The sequence below is a fragment of the Mytilus galloprovincialis genome, chromosome 14, assembly GCF_965363235.1.
Source record: "Mytilus galloprovincialis chromosome 14, xbMytGall1.hap1.1, whole genome shotgun sequence".
In the NCBI taxonomy this organism is placed as follows: domain Eukaryota; kingdom Metazoa; phylum Mollusca; class Bivalvia; order Mytilida; family Mytilidae; genus Mytilus; species Mytilus galloprovincialis.
This window is the reverse complement of record NC_134851.1, coordinates 46,416,166-46,436,255: the sequence shown is the minus strand read 5'-3', so window position 1 is coordinate 46,436,255 and position 20,090 is coordinate 46,416,166. Positions and strand designations below refer to the sequence as shown.

Below are 20,090 nucleotides of genomic sequence, written 5' to 3'. Positions count from 1 at the left end.
AGAAATATTACATAGAACAAATGCAGAAACGAACTGTTTGATATGTAATGGCTGTTATAATAACATATCGTATGAAATTGAATTTTGACATCATGAATAGCTCAGAATAGGAAATCATTTGAGATGTATCTCTAATATATCATGGAATAGCGAAGAATTTATATTTTTGAAAACAAGAAACCACTTGAGATGTATCTTTGATAACATGATTAGCTCAGAAGAATGGTAATTCTTGCCACCAGCAAACCCTTTGAGATGTATCTCTGATATCATGAATATCTGACAATTTACATATTCAATATCAGGAAACCATTTACGATTTATCTTGACAACAAGATTAGCTCAAAATTAACATATCTGACACCAGGAAACCATTTCACACAGTACACAAAGTTTATAATAAGCAACAGCTATACTGCAAAGATATTGTTTTTGTTAAAATATTTATGGAGAAAATATCATTTTTAGGTACAGCTGTTGCTAATGTCTATTTGTTTATGCCCATAAGTGAAAATGATGCCAATTTTTTCTTTAAATTCTGAAATTTAAAGGACTAAAGTAAACATGCGAGATTATATTAAGATATGAATACCATAATCCGACAGCTTATGTCATGTGGAAATTTTAAGGATGTAATTTGATATCTTTATTAACTCATTTTTAATATTCGAATACAACCGAGTACCAATATATACAGTTACATAAAACGACTGAAAATTGCTTCTGTAAATGATTAAAATAGATTCAAATTGAATACCATAATCCGTCAGCTAATGTCATGTGAACAGTTTAAGGATGTAATTTGATATCTTTAATGTTCGAATACAACCGAGACACAAAAAAGGGTTATATAACTCGACAGAAAAATCATTCTGTAAGTGATATCCTTAAATAGATTCAAACTAGGTAACATAAAATAAGGTTAATTGTTTTGTTTGTGTTAGATTAAGCCGCAGTGCAAAACTAGTTTAAACCTTAAATTGAAATACACATCATGAAACCTGTGCATGATTAATCAAAGAAGAAGAAATCGAGAAGATAGTAATACTGCTCTTCTACCATTTATAATAGTATTCTTGTCTTTCATTATTGTTTATATGCATTGGATGAGTAGTGTCTATCTGCCTTTTGTTTTCTTTGTTGACATATTTGTGTTGATAGTGATTAAGGTTATAACACAACTAAGACTGCTGTACATAATTTTTGACATTTTTACTTACTTATTATTATTTTTTGTAAACACATTGTTGTCACTTTAATGGAATAATGTGCGACTGTCACCCAAGTGAGAGGTTAAAATAGCTATAGAACCAGGTTTAGTCCCCTATTTCCGTCATAAGGAAATGCATAAGTATTCTTTGACAAAAATTTCACGCACAAACCGCAGTTATGATTTAAAAAACAAAAAATATGTTGAAACAATGTATATTTTACATAAAGTTATCATTAATACCAGGATTGCAAAGCTTTTACACCCAATACGTGTTTCATCTACAATAGACTTACAAGTGACGATTGAATCAAAAAAGTTCAAAATGCCAGATAAAGTACGAAGTTAATGAGTATTTAGGACATACATTTTACTGTATGTTTTCATTTAAATGGCATTATATACATTTTGTACTAATATAATCTAATGGTTCTTTAGAGCAAACCCTTAGTTAGAGTACGGTTAGTGTTTATATATCGTACTATTCAGTCATAATACAGTACACTAGTATTGAAGAGCGTATGATTCCTTGAGCGGTATGTATTTACTTAAGGAAGCTGGCTTGTCATGTTTTAGATATTTTGTCAGATTTTCGGAATCCTCTGGTTTTATCCATTTGAATGCATTGAAAAAAATTGACTGGTGACCCCCATTTTTCTTTTCGTTAATCTTTTACAATTACATGTATAATGATAAGCCATCTGTAAAAGTCTTATAAATTTTAAATTACTTTATAACAGTTTTTGAGAACTTAAACTTGTCAATGATAAAGCTATGAAAAGTCAAGAGAGAATATTTTCCCGCCAAAATTTCAATGTCTTATATCCCGAAAACAAGCACGGTGACCTATATATATTTTTTGCTCTTTGGATTCCTTCATTAATCCCCTATCTATATAAACCAGTGTTTTGAAAAGTTAATTACTTTGAAACTGAGAAGCGAACTCCCTTAAGTAACAGTTAGTTACTTAGTGTACCTTTCTAGAATTAGACGACAAATACAATTCTCCAAATGCAGTTTTAATGCAATTGTGATAACTACTATTCTATTTGTGTGTTTTCTTAAACTGCGCTTTATTGTCAAGTGTATTGATCATAGTTAAGAATGCGCTAAGAAATTAAAATACCAAATGAGCATATTTATAGAAATTATTAACCCTACGAAAGACAATCCACACGTCGCTTTCAAGAGGTGGGGTAGGTTGGAGTGACAGGGGTCTTATTTGCTTCGATAGTATGAAGTTTCTCTACTAATAGAGGCACAATTGATAATGCGTATACGTTGAATAGACTTGCACGTGGAAATAAGATGGAATTGTAACTACAAAAACAAAAACCCATCAGTGGTAACACGAATTTTACATACACAGTCATCTCAGTTCCAGAATCTATGACAAACGAGACGATTTTAATTTTGAAATTATCAATTTCACCTGCATATGGAATATACATTTCCCAACTTATTAGGTATTCAAGAGCTTGCAGCTTCTATTCAGACTTTGTAAAACGTCACCAGTGTCTGAGCAGAAAGTTGATGAACCAGGGGTATGTCAAAGAACGTCTCGTCCTTTTTCTAAAAAAAGTTCATCGGAAGATACCCAGAACTAGTTGATAAATATTCCGTATCAACTTCACAAATAATACAAGATGGTCTTGAAGTATAGATTTTGCGTACTGACGTTGGTTATCATCTTAATAACGTGTAATAGTATTATTTTATTTGTCTTTATTAATATTACTTGTACTGTTAAGTCAGTTTTTTGAGATATTCTTTTGAAGTGACTCTCTGGTTATGTAAAACATCATACTTTGAACGACAAAATTATTTCATTTATTAATATTACTTTTACTTATGGATCTTGACATACTATGAATGACAAAACTATTTTATTCAATAATACTACCTTTTCTGTTAAGTCTGTTTTTTATGATATACATTTGACGTGAAACTGTACTTATGTATCCCGTCATACTTTGAACCACACAATTATTCTATTGATTATTACTACTTTTACTGTTAAATCTGTTTTCTGTTATATCTACTTAACGTGACTCTGCATTTATGTATGCCGTCATACTTTGAACGACAAAATTATCTTTATGTCTACCTGTGCGAATTTCAAACGCGCAATTTTACACCAGTACTGAAAACCTTCTATCCTTTATGGGTAGACTTTACATAGATAAATTAAGTCGTATAAGATAAATAAAATGAGTATGTTAAATTTGATGTATGCCTTTTTGTGCTTCTTCGTTACATTTGTTGTTTTTATAGTGATATTAAGATGATAACACAATATTGACTGCTGTACCCCTATTTTTGACATTTTTTACTCTTTGAGTATGTTTGTTTTGTTCATGCATCGTTGACAATGTAATGGAATTTGATACGACTGTCATACAAGTGAGAGGCTTAGCTAGCTATAAAACCAGGTTCAATCCACAATTTTCTACATTAGAGAATGCCTGTACCAAGTCAGGAATATGACAGTTGTTATCCATTCGTTTGGTGTGTTTGGACTTTTGATTTTGCCTTTTGATTTTGGATTTTCCTTTGTGTATTTTCCTCGGAGTTCAGTATTTTTGTGTTTTTACTTTTTATGCAATAAAAAAATCAGTAACATTCCATCAAATAGTGATTGGGTTTTGTGTTGACCTTCTAAAGAGATAACATATATTTTACCACGAAAAGACTTGCTTGAATAACTTTTTTTTAACAAGAAGCAACCTATTATGAAGAAGATTATTAAAATATATTCTGATTATCCTATCAATGCTGACGTGTATAGCTTATTTTGGTCCTTTATTGTCACAAAGCGTGTTAACTGTTTCAGTTCTTATACATACTTGGCTTTTATATATTCGGGTTTAAGCTTTCATGTTGAAGGTGATTCCAGAAAAGAACATTTTACGCATGGAATTTAAAAAAAAATTGTCTGCTGATAATGTTACCATTAAATATAGAGATAATAGTTCAAGAACAAAATTCATGAATTATCTCTCCGACCAGGGCACACAATAGAAAACTAATCTGTTTTTACTGATGCTTTGGAAATCATGTAAAATAAGGTTACAATCATAATAAATAGTATTAAATCTTATATAAGAAATTATTAGATACTATAATGGTTTATAAGATAATAACAAAAGACTACAAAATGTCCAAAGAATTACTAACTCAGGGGCAGCAACCCAACAACAGGTTGTTGGACTCGTCTGAAAATTTCTCGGCAGATAAATCTAAATCTGAAGAACATTTTTCGCACCTTTCAGATTTACTCTTAATGCTTTAGTTTTAGAGATATAAACCAAAAACTGCATTTTACCCCCATGTTCTATTTTTAGCACTGTCTGCTATGATGGTTGTACATATCTTAAAGTTAATGCCCATAAAGTAAATGAAGTCAGTTTGTTCCTCAAATGCAGAAATTTAAAGGCCTAACGTAAACATGTAAGATAATATTGAAGTATGAATTCCATAATACGACAGCTAATGTTATGTTAACATTTTAAGGATGCAATTTGATATTTTTATTAACTCACTTTCAATACCGGTATTCGAATACAAAGGAGACACAAAACAAGGTTACATAAAACGACTAAAATGTATTCCGTATGTGATATCCTTAAATAGAATCAAACTTGTCAGCATAAAACAAGGTTAATTGCTTTGTTAGTGTTTCAATTCACTCGAAGTGCAAAACGATCTTAGACCTCAATTTGAATTACGCATCATGAAATTTGTGCTTGATTAATCAAACGAAAAGACATTAATTTAACACTCTTTTCTATCAGTTATAGTATTCTAGTCTTTCAGTTTTGCTTGTGTACTTTAAGTGTGTCTATTTGCCAATTTGTTTTTCTTTGTTGACATATTTCTCTTATTGTGATAAATATTATAACACAATAGTGACTGATGTACAGATATTTTTTACTATAAAAACTATTATGAGCGTTTGTAAATCTCACACATTGTTGTCAATATACAAGTGACAGGTTTAGCTACTTTAACCATTTTCTACATAATGGGAATGTCCGTTCTAAGTCATGAATATACAGTTGTGTTCCATTCGTTTGATATGTTTGAGCTTTTGTTTTACCATTTTATCAGGAACTTTCCGTTTTGAATTTCGTTTGATGAGTCTTTTGTAGACGAAACGCGCATCTGGCGTATTAAATTATAATCCTGGTACCTTTGGAGTTCTGTATTTTTGTTATTTTACTTTGTTTTAGACACAATGTGTTTTTTCAGTTGATGTATATCGCTATTTTTTTCATATTGCTACATACACATGCATTGGTATGTATATGAGTTTTCCTATTTAAGAAATTTTTGATTGACTGTTTACGAAATTTATTGAATTAGACCTTGCCATAGTTGCATACTATGCGGAATTATATGTATATTTCCTTGGTTCTGAACATTCGGCTTTTAGAGTTTCTTGTGAATGAGTTACAGAAATGCGCTTCGGACTCATGACCTGAATGAATTGTTGTTTTCTTTTTCTCAAGAATTTATCAAATATCCTTTTTGACATACAACAAACATCAGCGCCACCGCACCGCATTTCTGTTTCTGATATGACAAATTTCAGATCGTTTTCAGATTGTAATATATATTCAACATAAAATTATCTTTAATACAAGGATTTTGTTTACACCAGACACTCGTTTTTACCAAAATACTTACAAGGAAACGATTGAATTAAACAAGTTCAAAAGGTCAGATAAAATTAGAAGTCAAACTGAATGTTTTCATTTAAAATGAACTATACATTTTGTACTTATATATTATGGATGGTTCGTTTGAGCATATCCTAATATAAGGTATTGTAAGTGTTTATATTTCGTACTCTGCAGTCTTCATACAGTACACTAGTATTTAAGATCGAATGATAAAGCACGAAGTTAATGAGCATTTAGGACATACAGTTAGCTGTATGTTTTTCATCCAAATGGAACCATATATTTTGAACTTATATATGTTTAAATGGTTCATTAGAGCATACCCTTATTTAAAGTACGGTAATTCATATATATCGTACTTGGCAGTTTTCATACAGTACACTAGTATTGGAGATCTAATGATCTGTAGTTTCTTGAACGGTATGTATATATTTTAGTAACTTAATGTACCTTTCTAGAATAAGATGTCAAATGCTTTCTTGAAATTCAGCTTTTAATGCATTTGTGATAACTACTACTTTTTCAATGTGTTCGTGTTTTCTTAGTTTTTGTTTCAAGTATAATAATTAGATTTGAGTACTGGTTGATGTTTTCGTTTTCACCCATTGAGTTGTCAGTTTATTTTCGATTTTTGTCTTTTGTTTATTTTCAATCCTGCAAATAGCCATGTTACAAAAGGTACAAGCATATTTCAGCGGTATATGCGACATTTATTCACTGTTTTCTCTGTCATTGAAACATGCAGCTTCAATCTCTTACAGGAAAACAGATATTCTGGCAATCAAAATCGGTTTTATAAAAAGATGACACCTTGCGCCTGGAAAAATTGTTGACCAATATGGAGATTAATTATATTAAATCTAAAAAAAGAGATAAGAAATGATATTTCTTTTTTAAGCTCGAAAACATAATTTTCTGACAGAGTGTGTATATTGTGGATCAACATTTAAACGAAATAAAGAATCATTAGCTGCTGAAAATGATCTTAAATCGGAACTTTTCGTTATACATGACCGATATACATGTTTATCAACATGGCGCGTAAGAAAAAAATCATCACTCTAATTCCATATGAACGGATGATATAACGTACAACATTAAAAACTACATTTTTTCTACTTTAATGCTATATGTTAAAAGATATATCAATGGTAACGGTCCAATAAACACTTTAAATATAGAGCACAGTCAATAAATGATCACGCAATATAAAACTATCGTGACAAACCAATAATAATAATAATAATAATAATAATGATAATAATAATAATAATAATAATAATAATAATAATAATAATAATAATAATAATAATAATAATAATAATAATAATAATAATAATAATATAACCTTTTTTTAATTAAAAAGGGCTACTTTTAAAAAATAGAACTTATTTTCACTAAGGCCCTCAAAACTAAAACTGTATGTATTGAAATGGTGAACATATGGTTGGCTGGCATTTTTATTTTATTCACAGGAACATGTTATCTCCTTAAACAAAATTCATTTACTAGCATCTACAGTGACAGAAAATTGTGCAGCAATTTCTAATTTATTGTAAAATTACGGGAAAATTATTTCTGATATCAACACATTGTACGTGCTTTATTTACGTTGCTACTTTTGTATAAATTTAGAAACATGAATACTACATTGAAGACGGATTGATGGCGTTCGGCTGATGTCTGCTCTGTGGTCGGGTTGCTATCTCTTCGACACATTCCCCATTTCCATTCTCAATTTTATATTATATTGTTTGTTTTGTAAATAAGCACAAATATACAGATACCAATATTGGCATAGACATGGGCAGAGGAGGTAAACTGGATCAGCAGCCGACAGTCTATACTTTTGATGAAGTATCGAGGCATGATAAGAAAGGCGACAGATGGATTGTTATACAAGATAACGTCTATGACATCACCGATTGGTCCAATCGTCATCCCGGTGGTAGTAAAGTTATAGGTCATTATGCTGGCCAAGATGCCACAGTAAGTACAACTATCATTCGAGTTTTATATCAGTAGATATGCTTTAACATATGATAGAAAGATTATGATTTGTATCAACTGCACAGTGAAACCTGACTAAACTGAATCTTGTATCATTCGAATACCTAAATAAACCAAACATGTGTGTAAACACCATCATATTAAATTATGTGCGTTGTGAACCTGATAAAACCGAACATCGACCACAATCTTAAGTCCGAAGAGGTTTGGTTTAAAGAGCTTTCACTGTATAAGTTTGGGGAAAAGGTAAAAACGCAAGGTATCAATTGAATCAAAATTAAAAACACCAGGTCGAAAATAATGTAAATAAAAATAAAATCACAAAGTTCTGCACATAAAAAATAAATATTCAAGAACTTGAGACCACCAAACATGTTGAGGTGAAATATGCAGAAATGTTCAGAAGTTCCTACTTGTGACTCAGTTTGTTGGTATTGTTAACATTGGGAAGGTTTACAATCGTCACATTTGGTATTTTTTTGTTGTCGTACCATAAATGATATTCAGTGGAAAGTTTCCAAAGTATCAAATTTGGTAAATGTGTGTTGTCTCACCATAAAGGATAATAAGTGAATGGTTTCAAAACATCACATGTGATTAATGTCTATTGTTTAACCATAAATGATAATCAGCGGAAATTTTCCAAACCATCAAATTTGGAAAAGTTTTGTTGTTTTACCGTAAAATCATCAGCGGAAAGTTTCCAAAGCATCAAGTTTAGTAATTTTTTGTTGTTTAACCATAAATAATAATAAGCGAATGGTTTCAAAGTGTCGCATACAAATGTCCGTCGTAAAACACCGAGGAAGAAACTATTTGATATGTACAGTACATATGAAATCTTTAACCTTAAAATCGACCGAAATGAAAAAGTTGAGAACAGATGTTGTTTTGGTGGTAAGGACTTACGCGACAATGACCGATAAAAAGAACACGGACGTCTGCAATTACAATATAATCACTGGTAATTGGACCTCTCTAATCATTTTCCTATTTTATGCATTTTTCCCGAAGTGCTCCTTTGTTGAACAATCATATCGATAGATATACACAAAATCATCTAAATTCAGGGATAAAAAAACATATGCAGTGATTATAAAAAAGAAGATGTGGTATGATTGCCAATGAGACAACTATCCACAAAAGATCAAAATAACACAGACATTAACAACTATAAGACAATGTAAAACAATTCAAATGAGAAAACTAACGGCCTTATTTATGTAAAAAAAATGAACGAAAAACAAATATGTGACACATAAACCAACGACAACTACTGAATTACAGGCTCCTGACTTGGGACAGGCACATACATAAATAATGTGGCGGGATTAAACATGTTAGCGGGATCCCAACTCTCCCCCTAACCTGGGACAGTGGTATAACAGTACAACAGAAGAATGTTAGATATGGTTATAAACATTATTAGTGTTTGTAAGTTGGATTTTGTTCTCATACTTAAATTCCGTTTATATCATTATCGCAATAAAGTTCAAAGGTCAACAAGGATATAACTATTTTGAAATGAGCGTTACTGATGAGTCTTGTGTTGACGAGCGTGTCTGGCGTACTAAATTATAATCCTGGTACCTTTGATAACTAATTATATTCGACATGCACATTATGAATTTGTTATCTTTGAATTCAAGGACGCATTTGAAGCCTTCCACAATGATCTAGAGAGCGTAAAAAGATATTTGAAACCATTACATCTGGGAACTGTTAAAGATGCAAAGGACAAGAGTATCAAGGAAGATTTTAGAAAGTTACGATTAACTGCTGTACAAATGGTAAAATGTTAAATCAATTTTATTATTGAAAATAAGAGCTTTCTTATCGCTGGACTGCTTCAATTCTTTGGTTGGATTTAGATCTAACAAACAACTCAACATAGGATCAATAACTCTTAACTAAATTAAGGGAGTTTCTGTATAAAGTGCAGTCTAAATTATATACCGTTGTGATTAAAATTACAGTTTCATGTACAAGTCCTGTTAAAATTCTTGCAAAGTTGTTTTGAATGATGAGTAATAACATAATGTACAAAACGTATTTTTTTATTCATGTGTAATGTTAATGGAGTCCGTATGTTTGAGGTTAAAGATCTTCTGAATAATTTCAAGCCTTCATTACAACGTAAAAACACTGTGGATACCATAACAAGTCCACACGTTACAATAAAGGAGTGCGTCGATATGGTTAAAAAAGTATAAGCAAGCATACCGACCTCCAAGGTTTATTCTATAGGAGAAACAAAATTCCGAATTATCATGATGATTTCGAACGCTCGACTAATATGTTATCATCCAATGGGTTTCTCTACACGACATTCTATAAAAGGTATTGCATTTATTTATATCTATATTTATCTCTCATTTCAGGGTCTGTTCAAAGCGAACTTCCGGTATTTTGCACTTTACTTTCTTCATGTAGTTGTTTTTGAAATATTGGCATACTTAACGCTGTATTATTTTGGTAGTGGCTGGATTCCTTTTGTAATTTCGTTACTTTTCTACGGAACTTTTCAAGTAAGTATGATTTCTATAAAAAATACACAATGTGTACGAGTGAGCTATATCTGTATTCCAGAAAAGGAGAGTAAACTTAGAAAAAGGCTGAAATCAATTTTATTTCTCCTTACTGTACAGAAACTAATCTTTACGAGCAATGTTCTCAGTATTTCAAAAAGATTTTTATTTCATGTGAACAAAGGCATTTACCTCAGGCATAGATTACCTTAGCTGTATTTTGCAACACTTTTAGGAATTTTGGATCTCAATGCTCTTCAGCTTTGTACTTTATTTGGCTTTTTAAAACTTTTTTGGATTCGAACGTCACGGATGAGTCTTTTGTAGACGAAACGTGCGTCTGGCGTATACATACAATTTAGTCCTGGTATCTATGATGAGTTTATTTAGATAAGATAATTCAATACAGAAAGTTTTGATAAAAATGAAAACAGAAACAAAAAGATGTCAATAACAAGATTGTTCTTAATCTAGTAATGATAATGAAAATAGACAAAGTTATCATAATATCATACTTTTAGGATTTAAAATTGTAAATAAATTGAGAATGGAAATGGGAAATGTACTAAATAGACAACAAACCAACCACACAGCAGACAACAGCCTAGTTATAGTACATTTTCAGTTTAATATCCATGGTAATTGATATACCATACTTATATTTTCAGGCTCAAAGTGCTTTTTTATCACACGATTTCGGCCATCTTGCTGTTTTTCACAACACATCTATGGATCGTTTCTTCGAGTATTATTTACTTGCATTTAACAAGGTATAATTATAGAGAGACAGTACAAACATAATGTCAGCTAACACACACAGTCTTGAAGATATGTTCAACTGCTGGAAAATTGTTTCTTTTCATGAAGCACACTTACTGTTGTTCAAATTCGATTGAGAACATTTGGATTTCAAATAATTTATTTGCTTTTCAATGATAAAACTGTTGATTCTTTTAGAGTACATTACTTGTGAAACAAATCTAAAAATAACAATACTGTAATCAAACGATTCCCAGTGTATGTTGAAACATGTCGACCTATATTTTAGTATCAAATAGCATACAATACAAACTCTCATAAAAGGAAGTTAAAAAAATTATTGGTTAAAAGGGATTTTAAACTGGCGATAAGAGACTGTATGATATGTTTTTATGAATTTTAAATAGCTGCATACTAGTACATGGAATCTTTTTTTCAATGTTGTGATTTCCAGAAAAGAGCTGACAATATGTTTGATTTTTATTTATGTATTATTTATCCTATCACTTAAATACTTAAAGATGTTTTAATGCACGCTAGGAAATTGATTTTTCTTTTCTCTTTCAGGGAGCTTCTCCGCATTGGTGGAATCACATGCATTTTCAGCATCATGCAAAACCAAATGTGGTCAGTAGATACACAAGAATGGGGAATCAATCAATTGGAAACACCTCAATTATTTGCAAAGAGGAGCGAAAGATACCAAAGGGACAGTCAAACTCATAGATAAAAAAAAACTGACAACGACATGGCTAAAAATGAAAAAGACAAACAGACAAATAATAGTACACTATACACTATAGAGAAAACTAAAGACTAAGCAACACGAACCCCACCAAAAAACTTGGGGCGATCTTATGTGCTCTCCAACAGTAAGCAGATCCTGCTCCACATGTGACATCCGAAAGGAGTTCATATAGAGATGGTCGCATTATTTGCACAAGTACAAGTAATGCAGATATGGAGTGCTGCAATAATTAAAACAACCTGTATGAATTTATTTTTACAATTGAGTTTCTTAAAAAGCTTGCAAATTAAGATACAATCCATGTAAACGAATTTGTCGTTCATATAAACGTATTCTGAAATGCTATCAACATTGGAGTATAGTTTTTGAGTACAGCCTTAATTGGCACCAACATTGATTTTCTTTAAGACTATTAAACATAAATTGTTTTCGAACTATCAACACTTGAGTAACTGCATTATGTCGTCTATTGAGAAGTTGTATTAACCATTGAAAAAATATGTTGGTGGACAGAGCTAGAATTTCCTACTTTAAAAGTTATAATGAATGATAGAAAATCCGAACAAAATACTAAGTTGAATTAAATAACCGATAAACAAATCAAAACAGCAGGGTTAAGTGTACAAAGGAGTTAACTTGAAATCAATCGGCCGTTAGATTTAAGCATAGCTATCAAATAATTAAAAATATATAATACGAAACACGTCCTCTATAATAAATCAAATTTCTTGAAGATTCATTATTGTTACTGTACGTGTTTTTCAGATTGGGAAGGATCCTGATGTGAGACTCGACAAGTTTCTTGTTGTAGGTCAAGTAATGCCAGTTGAGGTGAGTCTTTATAGCAGATTTTCCAACACTTTGTAAAGCGTTTTGGTTTTAAATAATATAACATATCTGAGCCACGCTCCCAAAAAATGTAGCCATGTTGTTTGAATGAGTTCAGTGCGATTTGCTTATCTGAAAGTAACACATTATCAAATAGTTAGAGAGGTCAGCATTTTGTCTTTAACAAGTTGTCATGCAAAATCTAGTCTAAGTCGCACCGAGTCTTTTAATGTTGTCAATCAGAAACTAGCAGATATCTGAGCGCCTTATTTTCAAGATAATAAAAAAAATATAGTTCAGAAGACAACCACTGATGGAGATACATATGCATATTGTGTGCTTGGAATATTTTTAGGGATCCCACTTTTTAATTATATCAATCTATGGACCTGATAGACTATGGACAACAATAGCATTATATTGCAATTAGAATCAGTAGAGAAAAAAGTATTTTCTACATCTTCAAAACAACTGTACCACAGACAATAGATAACAAACGAAATAGCATTTTGATTCAAACAGTATCGTTTCAAAATATATTCACAGATAGTAAATGCACAGAGAAATTGTACAAACTACTGTAAAACAATTTTCGGGGACACTTTATTTCGCCTTCAGCCTTTTTCTAATCTGTTTCAGGGCAATCTAATTTCGTGATTTTCAAATCTTAAAAAATGAAACGACCCAGGTTTTACATACTTGGTTATGTTCAGATTTTCAATAGTTAGTATGACATACCATTATTTGCTATTTAGGTTGCTCAGTCGAAGAACAGTTATCTCCCTTTTAATCTACAAGACAAGTATTTCCCGCTTTGTAAGTAGTATGATAACGATTTAGAGACAATTCACTTTGCCAATTTGTAAGCATTTTGAACCTGTAAATTTCGAACGGTTATCTAAGATGTTTGTTCATAACTTCTGAGAAAACTGACGAGAACAAAGTACTTAAGTTTCAGAAAATGTGGTATTGATGAACGGGATTATGTTATGTCAAAATAGTAAATTAAACACCAGTTCTAAAGAAACACATTTAGCATGGAAGATTTGGGGCAAATATTATCAGTTGTCTTAATGTCAACGTCTCGGGCGAATCATGAATGTTATTCGTTATTTTGCAATGGCGGACTCCTTCGCCGGTAGGGACACATCACGAAACACGACTTTGTTTTCCAAAAAAGTGAAATGATAAAAAAAATCTGAGGAAATTTCCCTAATCTAATGGCAAAATCAAAAGCTCGAAACATCCAACGAATGGATCATAACTGTCATATTCCTGACATGGTATAGGAATTTTATGATGTAGAAAAGGGTTGATTAAACAAACTGCTCTGGAAATTTGTTTTAACTTTCAGACATTTTCATCTTTTTCTAATCGTTAAAAAATCAACATACTAGTAGTATACAGTAAACAGAAAAATGAAAGCCGATTTTGTAAGTTTGAATTGGCTAAAAGGGAAATAGTTTTAAATATGAAAAAAAAATGCTTAAAAGGTCAAGACATTGCTGTATTAAACTTCTTTATTATTGAAGACAATACATTGCCTTTCTTGTTCACATCTATATGCAATGTTTTTACTTTACAGTTGGTCCAACACTGCTATTTCCAATATATTTCCATTATACATGTTATAAACATGTCTTAACTAGAAAATTATGGGTGGTAAGTATAGATTATATCTAGCAGTTTGAGAACCTGATATAAGCATTATAGATATCTTCAAAACATGACACGTGCGACAATTCTGTTATCCTATAGATGTCTTACATGATTTACAAACTTCTCAATAACAAAAACCTTTAATCCAGTATGTCTGAAGATACCAATCAAACTATTTGTATATTTCAATATCATGAATATGGTCCCACCTTTATTTTATTATTTACAGACAAATCTTTCACTTTTAAATAGCATTTTTCAATCACGTGAGATAATCATTATCTTCTGATAGATGCACGGTAACTTCCTGTTTTTAGCTGATAATTGTATGTTCCAGGATCTTGCCGTTATGATTATCTACAATATAAAGTTTTTGTTCCTTTTCGTACCAATGTTAGGATGGGGCTGGACACTTGTGTACTATGAAGCGTTCAGGTAGGTCAGTACTAAAACTACTGTAAGTTCATAAATAATGCCTAGTAAATAAGAGGAAACAGTAATTTAACGAAGTTAAACAGTGATGAAAAAATACTGGTGAGAACCTCGGGGACAAAATGACCGCCAGCAGTGTCATTGACCTAATGGTTGTAAAACGCATCAAGTAACCATGATAACAAGAAACAGTCTGTTCTTATTATATCATTAATATTTCAATGTTTATTAGGAATTTCATTACTTAGAATAAATTTAGATACAATTATATTACAAAAGAATTACTGAGTATGCATTTCTTCTAAAATGAAAAAAAACAACACACACACACACACAAAAACCAACAACTAGATATCATGTGAATGACTTAATTGAAATGAAATATTCCAATGTGTAAAATTTTCATCAATGGTAAGTAAATCGATGTACAACATTTTTTTACCACTAACATTCATTTTTTTAGTTTTGAAAAAGTGCATGAAGCTCCAATTTATCTATGAAAATAACATGATGTTTAAATATTTATTGTTTATGCATTGATATCTTCCATATTACAATTATTGTAGGGTAATAGATTCAATGTGGTTTGCCTGGGTAACTCAGTCTAACCATATTCCGATGAATATTGACCATGATGACAACAAACATTGGTTAAAGCTGCAACTGTTTGCCACATGTGATCATGAACAGTCATTGTTCAACGACTGGTTTACTGGACGTTTAAACTTTCAGATAGAGCATCAGTAAGTACCTATATCGACGTTGATTTTACTTTTTGTAGTTGTTGCTTTTGAACGCATACCAGTTTATTCTATCTAAAACGGGTAACCTGTCGAAATTCATAATAGTCCGGAGTCAACAGTCGGTAATATGAAAATAGTGTATTGTTTGTGTGTGTGTGTTCTTTAATGTATTTATTGCACGATTTCAGATCACCTGAATGTATAAAAAATATTAATGTAGTAATACTAGTATATCATAGTTTTGTAAAACGGAAATATGCTGCAAGAAGATCTGACAGTCATATTGAAAAGCTCAATATATTTTTTTTTACTTTCATTTTGTAAGTTTAATTCAATTTGATGCCGCTGTTATAAAAGTGAGAGGTTTGGCTAGCTATAAAACCAGGTTCGATCCACAATTTTCTACATAAGAAAATGCCTGTACTAAGTTAGGAATATGACAGTTATTATCCATTCGTAAGATGTTCTTTGAGCTTTTGATTTTGTCATTTTTTAAAGGACTTTCCGTTTTGAATTTCACATGGAGTTGGATATTTTCGTTATAGTACTTTTCACTCCAATTTTACTTTATTGTGTTAATTTCTTCAATTTAGCTTACTTATACATGTTGTAGTTATAGCAATGGTTATTTGTCATAATTTGATAAAACAGAAAGTATATTTCAACAAATTCTGACAGTAACATCGAAAAGCTGCTTTTATTGTTCTTTCAACTGATTTTAAAAGATGTGGTATGATTGCTAATGCGGAGTCCAACATATGACGTAGAAGTAAGCAACTAAAGATTGTCAGTACATACTTAATTTCTGGATTTCAATGTTTATGTGTGGACATTTGTGATGAATTTAAATCGAAGGACGCACAATATACCGAATTAGACTATTTACCGGATTTGTAATCACATAAGCAACACGACGGGTGCCACATGTGGAGCAGGATCTGCTTACCCTTCCGGAGCACCTGAGATCACCCCTAGTTTTTGGTGGGGTTCGTGTTGTTTATTCTTTAGTTTTCTATGTTGTGTCATGTGTACTATTGTTTTTCTGTTTGTCTTTTTCATTTTTAGCCATGGCGTTGTCAGTTTGTTTTAGATTTATGAGTTTGACTGTCCCTTTGGTATCTTTCGTCCCTCTCTTATATTATAAAGTACTATTTCCATTTAGATTATATTCCTGCTATTTGTATGGTTATACAGATATTTCATTATAATAATTAGACTATCGCCATGACAATTATTTTCTATTCTTTTTCCAACAGTTTATTTCCAACCATGCCTCAGCACAACTTATACAAGGTGCGTCCACTTGTTCAATCACTTTGCAAGAAGCATGGTATACCATTCCAGATTAAATCTCTGCAAAGAGCATTTGGGGATATCCTGAGGTAAGAGATGAAGAGATGTTGACCGTAAGGTTACAATATTGTAGTTAATATTCTTCAATCAGAAAAACATTACATATTCGTATTTATTTTTGACACTGCAGTGTTTCTTGCATTCATTTTCAGAGCTTGATTGGTTGTTATTTGACAAACGTCTAGTGCCAAATGTGAGTGAGTGGGTTTTCTTTAGCTTTAAAACCAGGTTTGACCCACAATTTATTTCTGAAAATGCTAATACCAAGTCAGAAAAATGACAGTTGTTTTCCATTCGCTTCGTTGGTTAATAAAGTCTGAAATTCGCCAGATTATGTAGAACTATCCCTTTTTCAATTTATCATTTTTACATCGTTATAAAAGAGGAGAGATTTCACTACATATCGTAGTTTTTTGTGTTTACATGGATTTAATACTCGATTATCTCCCGGTTACTAGTAATATGTCATTTGATATTCTTTCATATCATTGACACCCCTATACATAATGGGAATAACGACAAAGCCTTGTGTTTCAAATCAATCAAAACATAGTTCGATTATCATTTTCTTTTCATAATGATTTGATTATCATTCAATTCATGATTTGATTATCATTCTAACCTTGATTCGATTATCATTATAATCATGATTTTATTATCATTTTAATCAAGATTTGATTTTCTAACTAGTTATGATTGTTAATCTTTCTAATCGTGAATTGATTATAATTCTAATACTGTTTTGATTATCATTATAGGTGATTTGATAGACAGTTGCTACCTAAAACAACGCTTTTTGAAAAGGGTTCCGAACTGTATCAATGGGACATTCAAAACTCATATGTCGAAAGAAAATCTGACAGCGCCATGTCAACACAAACAAATAATAAAAGACGAACAAATTCACAAAACACTCCAAAGATTTATGTGGTACTTAGTAATTTTGTCATCAGGTACCCTTGTTTTGTAAAACAAGTAATTTATTTTGTAGAAGCCTAAAGGACTCTGGAGAGTTATGGAGTGCTGCATACCATGCCCATCATTTGTCTTAAGAACTAAAACAATACTATTCTAGCTTATCTAAGTAGTGCCTCTAGGATCAAATGACTATTACTTTTTTCTATGCAGTATGTCTGAAGCCTGTTATATAATCAGATTAATATGAATTGTATACTAATTTGAGTCATATCAAGACAATTAATTGTAATGTAAAAAGTAAAAACACAAAAATACTGAACTCCGAGGAAAATTCAAAAAGGAAAATCCAAAATCAAAAGGCAAAATCAAAAATCCAAACACATCAAACGAATGGATAACAACTGTCATATTCCTGACTTGGTACAGGCATTCTCTAATGTAGAAATTGGTGGATTGAACCTGGTTTTATAGCTAGCTAAACCTCTCACTTGTATGACAGTCGTATCAAATTCCATTACATTGTCAACGATGCATGAACAAAACAAACATACCCAAAGAGTAAAAAATGTCAAAAATAGGAGTACAGCAGTCAATATTGTGTTATCATCTTCATATCACTAATGTATTATACTATTTGTAATGTACTAAAACCTTTCAGTAATTTCAGCATAATTCTGTTAATATTTTTTTGTGTTTTGTAAAATAAAATTTTATTATATTTCATTGAGCATAATTCTATCCTTCTAAGGTTGTCTTTTAGCTAATCTTTTTTTTAATAAATTGTACTGACACATGTAAACACATCAACTATAAGAGGAAAACAAAGAAATAATAGAATTTTTACAACCACTACTTGTAGCATCGACCAATGTGCTAATAAGAATGATCATTGATACCTACATTCTAGGCAACATGCCTTTCTGTAGGCTGTTACATTGTAAGCAAGCAAATTAACAAAATCTTGATCATGGTCGCTTGGTTCAAAACAGAAGGAATTTATACTTTAGCAACATTCAATTGTTAAGAATGTTCTTTTTACATTGCCGCAAGATATTTAGCAATCATCTAATTTTAGTTTATAAAATGTTTAAGAATTTTTACAATACTTAATATATAGATGCATCACAGCATCACAAAGCTATCAAAGATATTTCCATATAACTAGTAAGCTAGCTCTTCATAGGGATATTTTTGACGAGTTTATAGTTAATTAATACCAGTTTACCAGAATGTACCAGATAGTGTATAAAACTCATCATAGACATCAGGAATGGTGTTCTCAGAGCTATCTTAGGATTAGGACGTGTCCTAACACCATCTTATGACAAGAGTTTGTCCTAAGTCGTGTTCTCGAAGCTCTCTTAACTTAGGATATATCACATTTTCGTCCTAATTTTAGGACACCTATTTAGTTGTCTTAAGATCATCATACCTTCATCCTAACTTTGTGTATGATTTTTTTCCATTATGTTTACGTGAAGATGAACATGAAAAGAGACGCACTATCGGTTATTTACTCCTATAAAGAAATTGTGCATGATTTATACTTTGAACTTCGTGTTTTAACGATAAGATGACACTACAAATTCAATATTCTCATTTCAAAACAAATTGTTTTACAGTTTATATCAAAATCCTATTTTTATATCATTTTATAACTACATTTGAAATCATGCATTTCATTAAATACTTGTTATTACAAAATTTTGAAAACAATTTTATTAATTGGTTTCATCTCTAGTAAATATTTTATCAAACAATTACTTAACTATTTAGGATTTCGCACATAGGATATGATTAGGACGTTCTAACATAAGATGCGTCTGAGATAGCTTCTAGACGCAACTTAAGGGTGTCCTAGGTCGATCCTCAGTCCATCCTAAAATCGGTCTTATCGATGACTTACGACGAATCTTAGGATACTTTTGAGAACACCACCCCAGGATTAAAATTTTATATTTGCGCCAGACGCGAGTTTCCTCTCAAAAAGACTTATCAGTGACGCTCGAATAAAAAAAAAGATAATAATAGGGCCAAATGAAGTACGAAGTTGAAGAGAATTGAGGACCAAAAATTCCTAAAAATTTTGCCAAATACAGCTAAGGTTATCTATTCCTGAGGTAGAAAAACCTTAGTTTTTCAAATTCAAGAGTTTTTGTTGACAGTTAATTGTGTGATAATGTATCCCCTATTGGATGAAAAAATCGTCTGTAAAAA

At 31.2% G+C, this 20,090-nt stretch overlaps 1 protein-coding gene across 1 annotated transcript; it reads left to right on the top strand.

Annotated features, from left to right (window-relative positions):
• Positions 1 to 7,670: 7,670 nt before the first annotated feature.
• On the top strand, positions 7,671 to 19,022 carry LOC143058457 (acyl-CoA 6-desaturase-like). The gene is made up of 12 exons (XM_076231943.1): positions 7,671 to 7,884; positions 9,555 to 9,695; positions 10,287 to 10,433; positions 11,102 to 11,203; positions 11,760 to 11,819; positions 12,706 to 12,771; positions 13,524 to 13,584; positions 14,354 to 14,430; positions 14,765 to 14,862; positions 15,426 to 15,602; positions 16,859 to 16,984; positions 17,947 to 19,022. Exons 1-12 carry the CDS (start codon positions 7,699 to 7,701, stop codon positions 18,005 to 18,007), a joined length of 1,302 nt encoding a protein of 433 aa, XP_076088058.1. The 5' UTR covers positions 7,671 to 7,698; the 3' UTR covers positions 18,008 to 19,022.
• Positions 19,023 to 20,090: the final 1,068 nt, after the last annotated feature.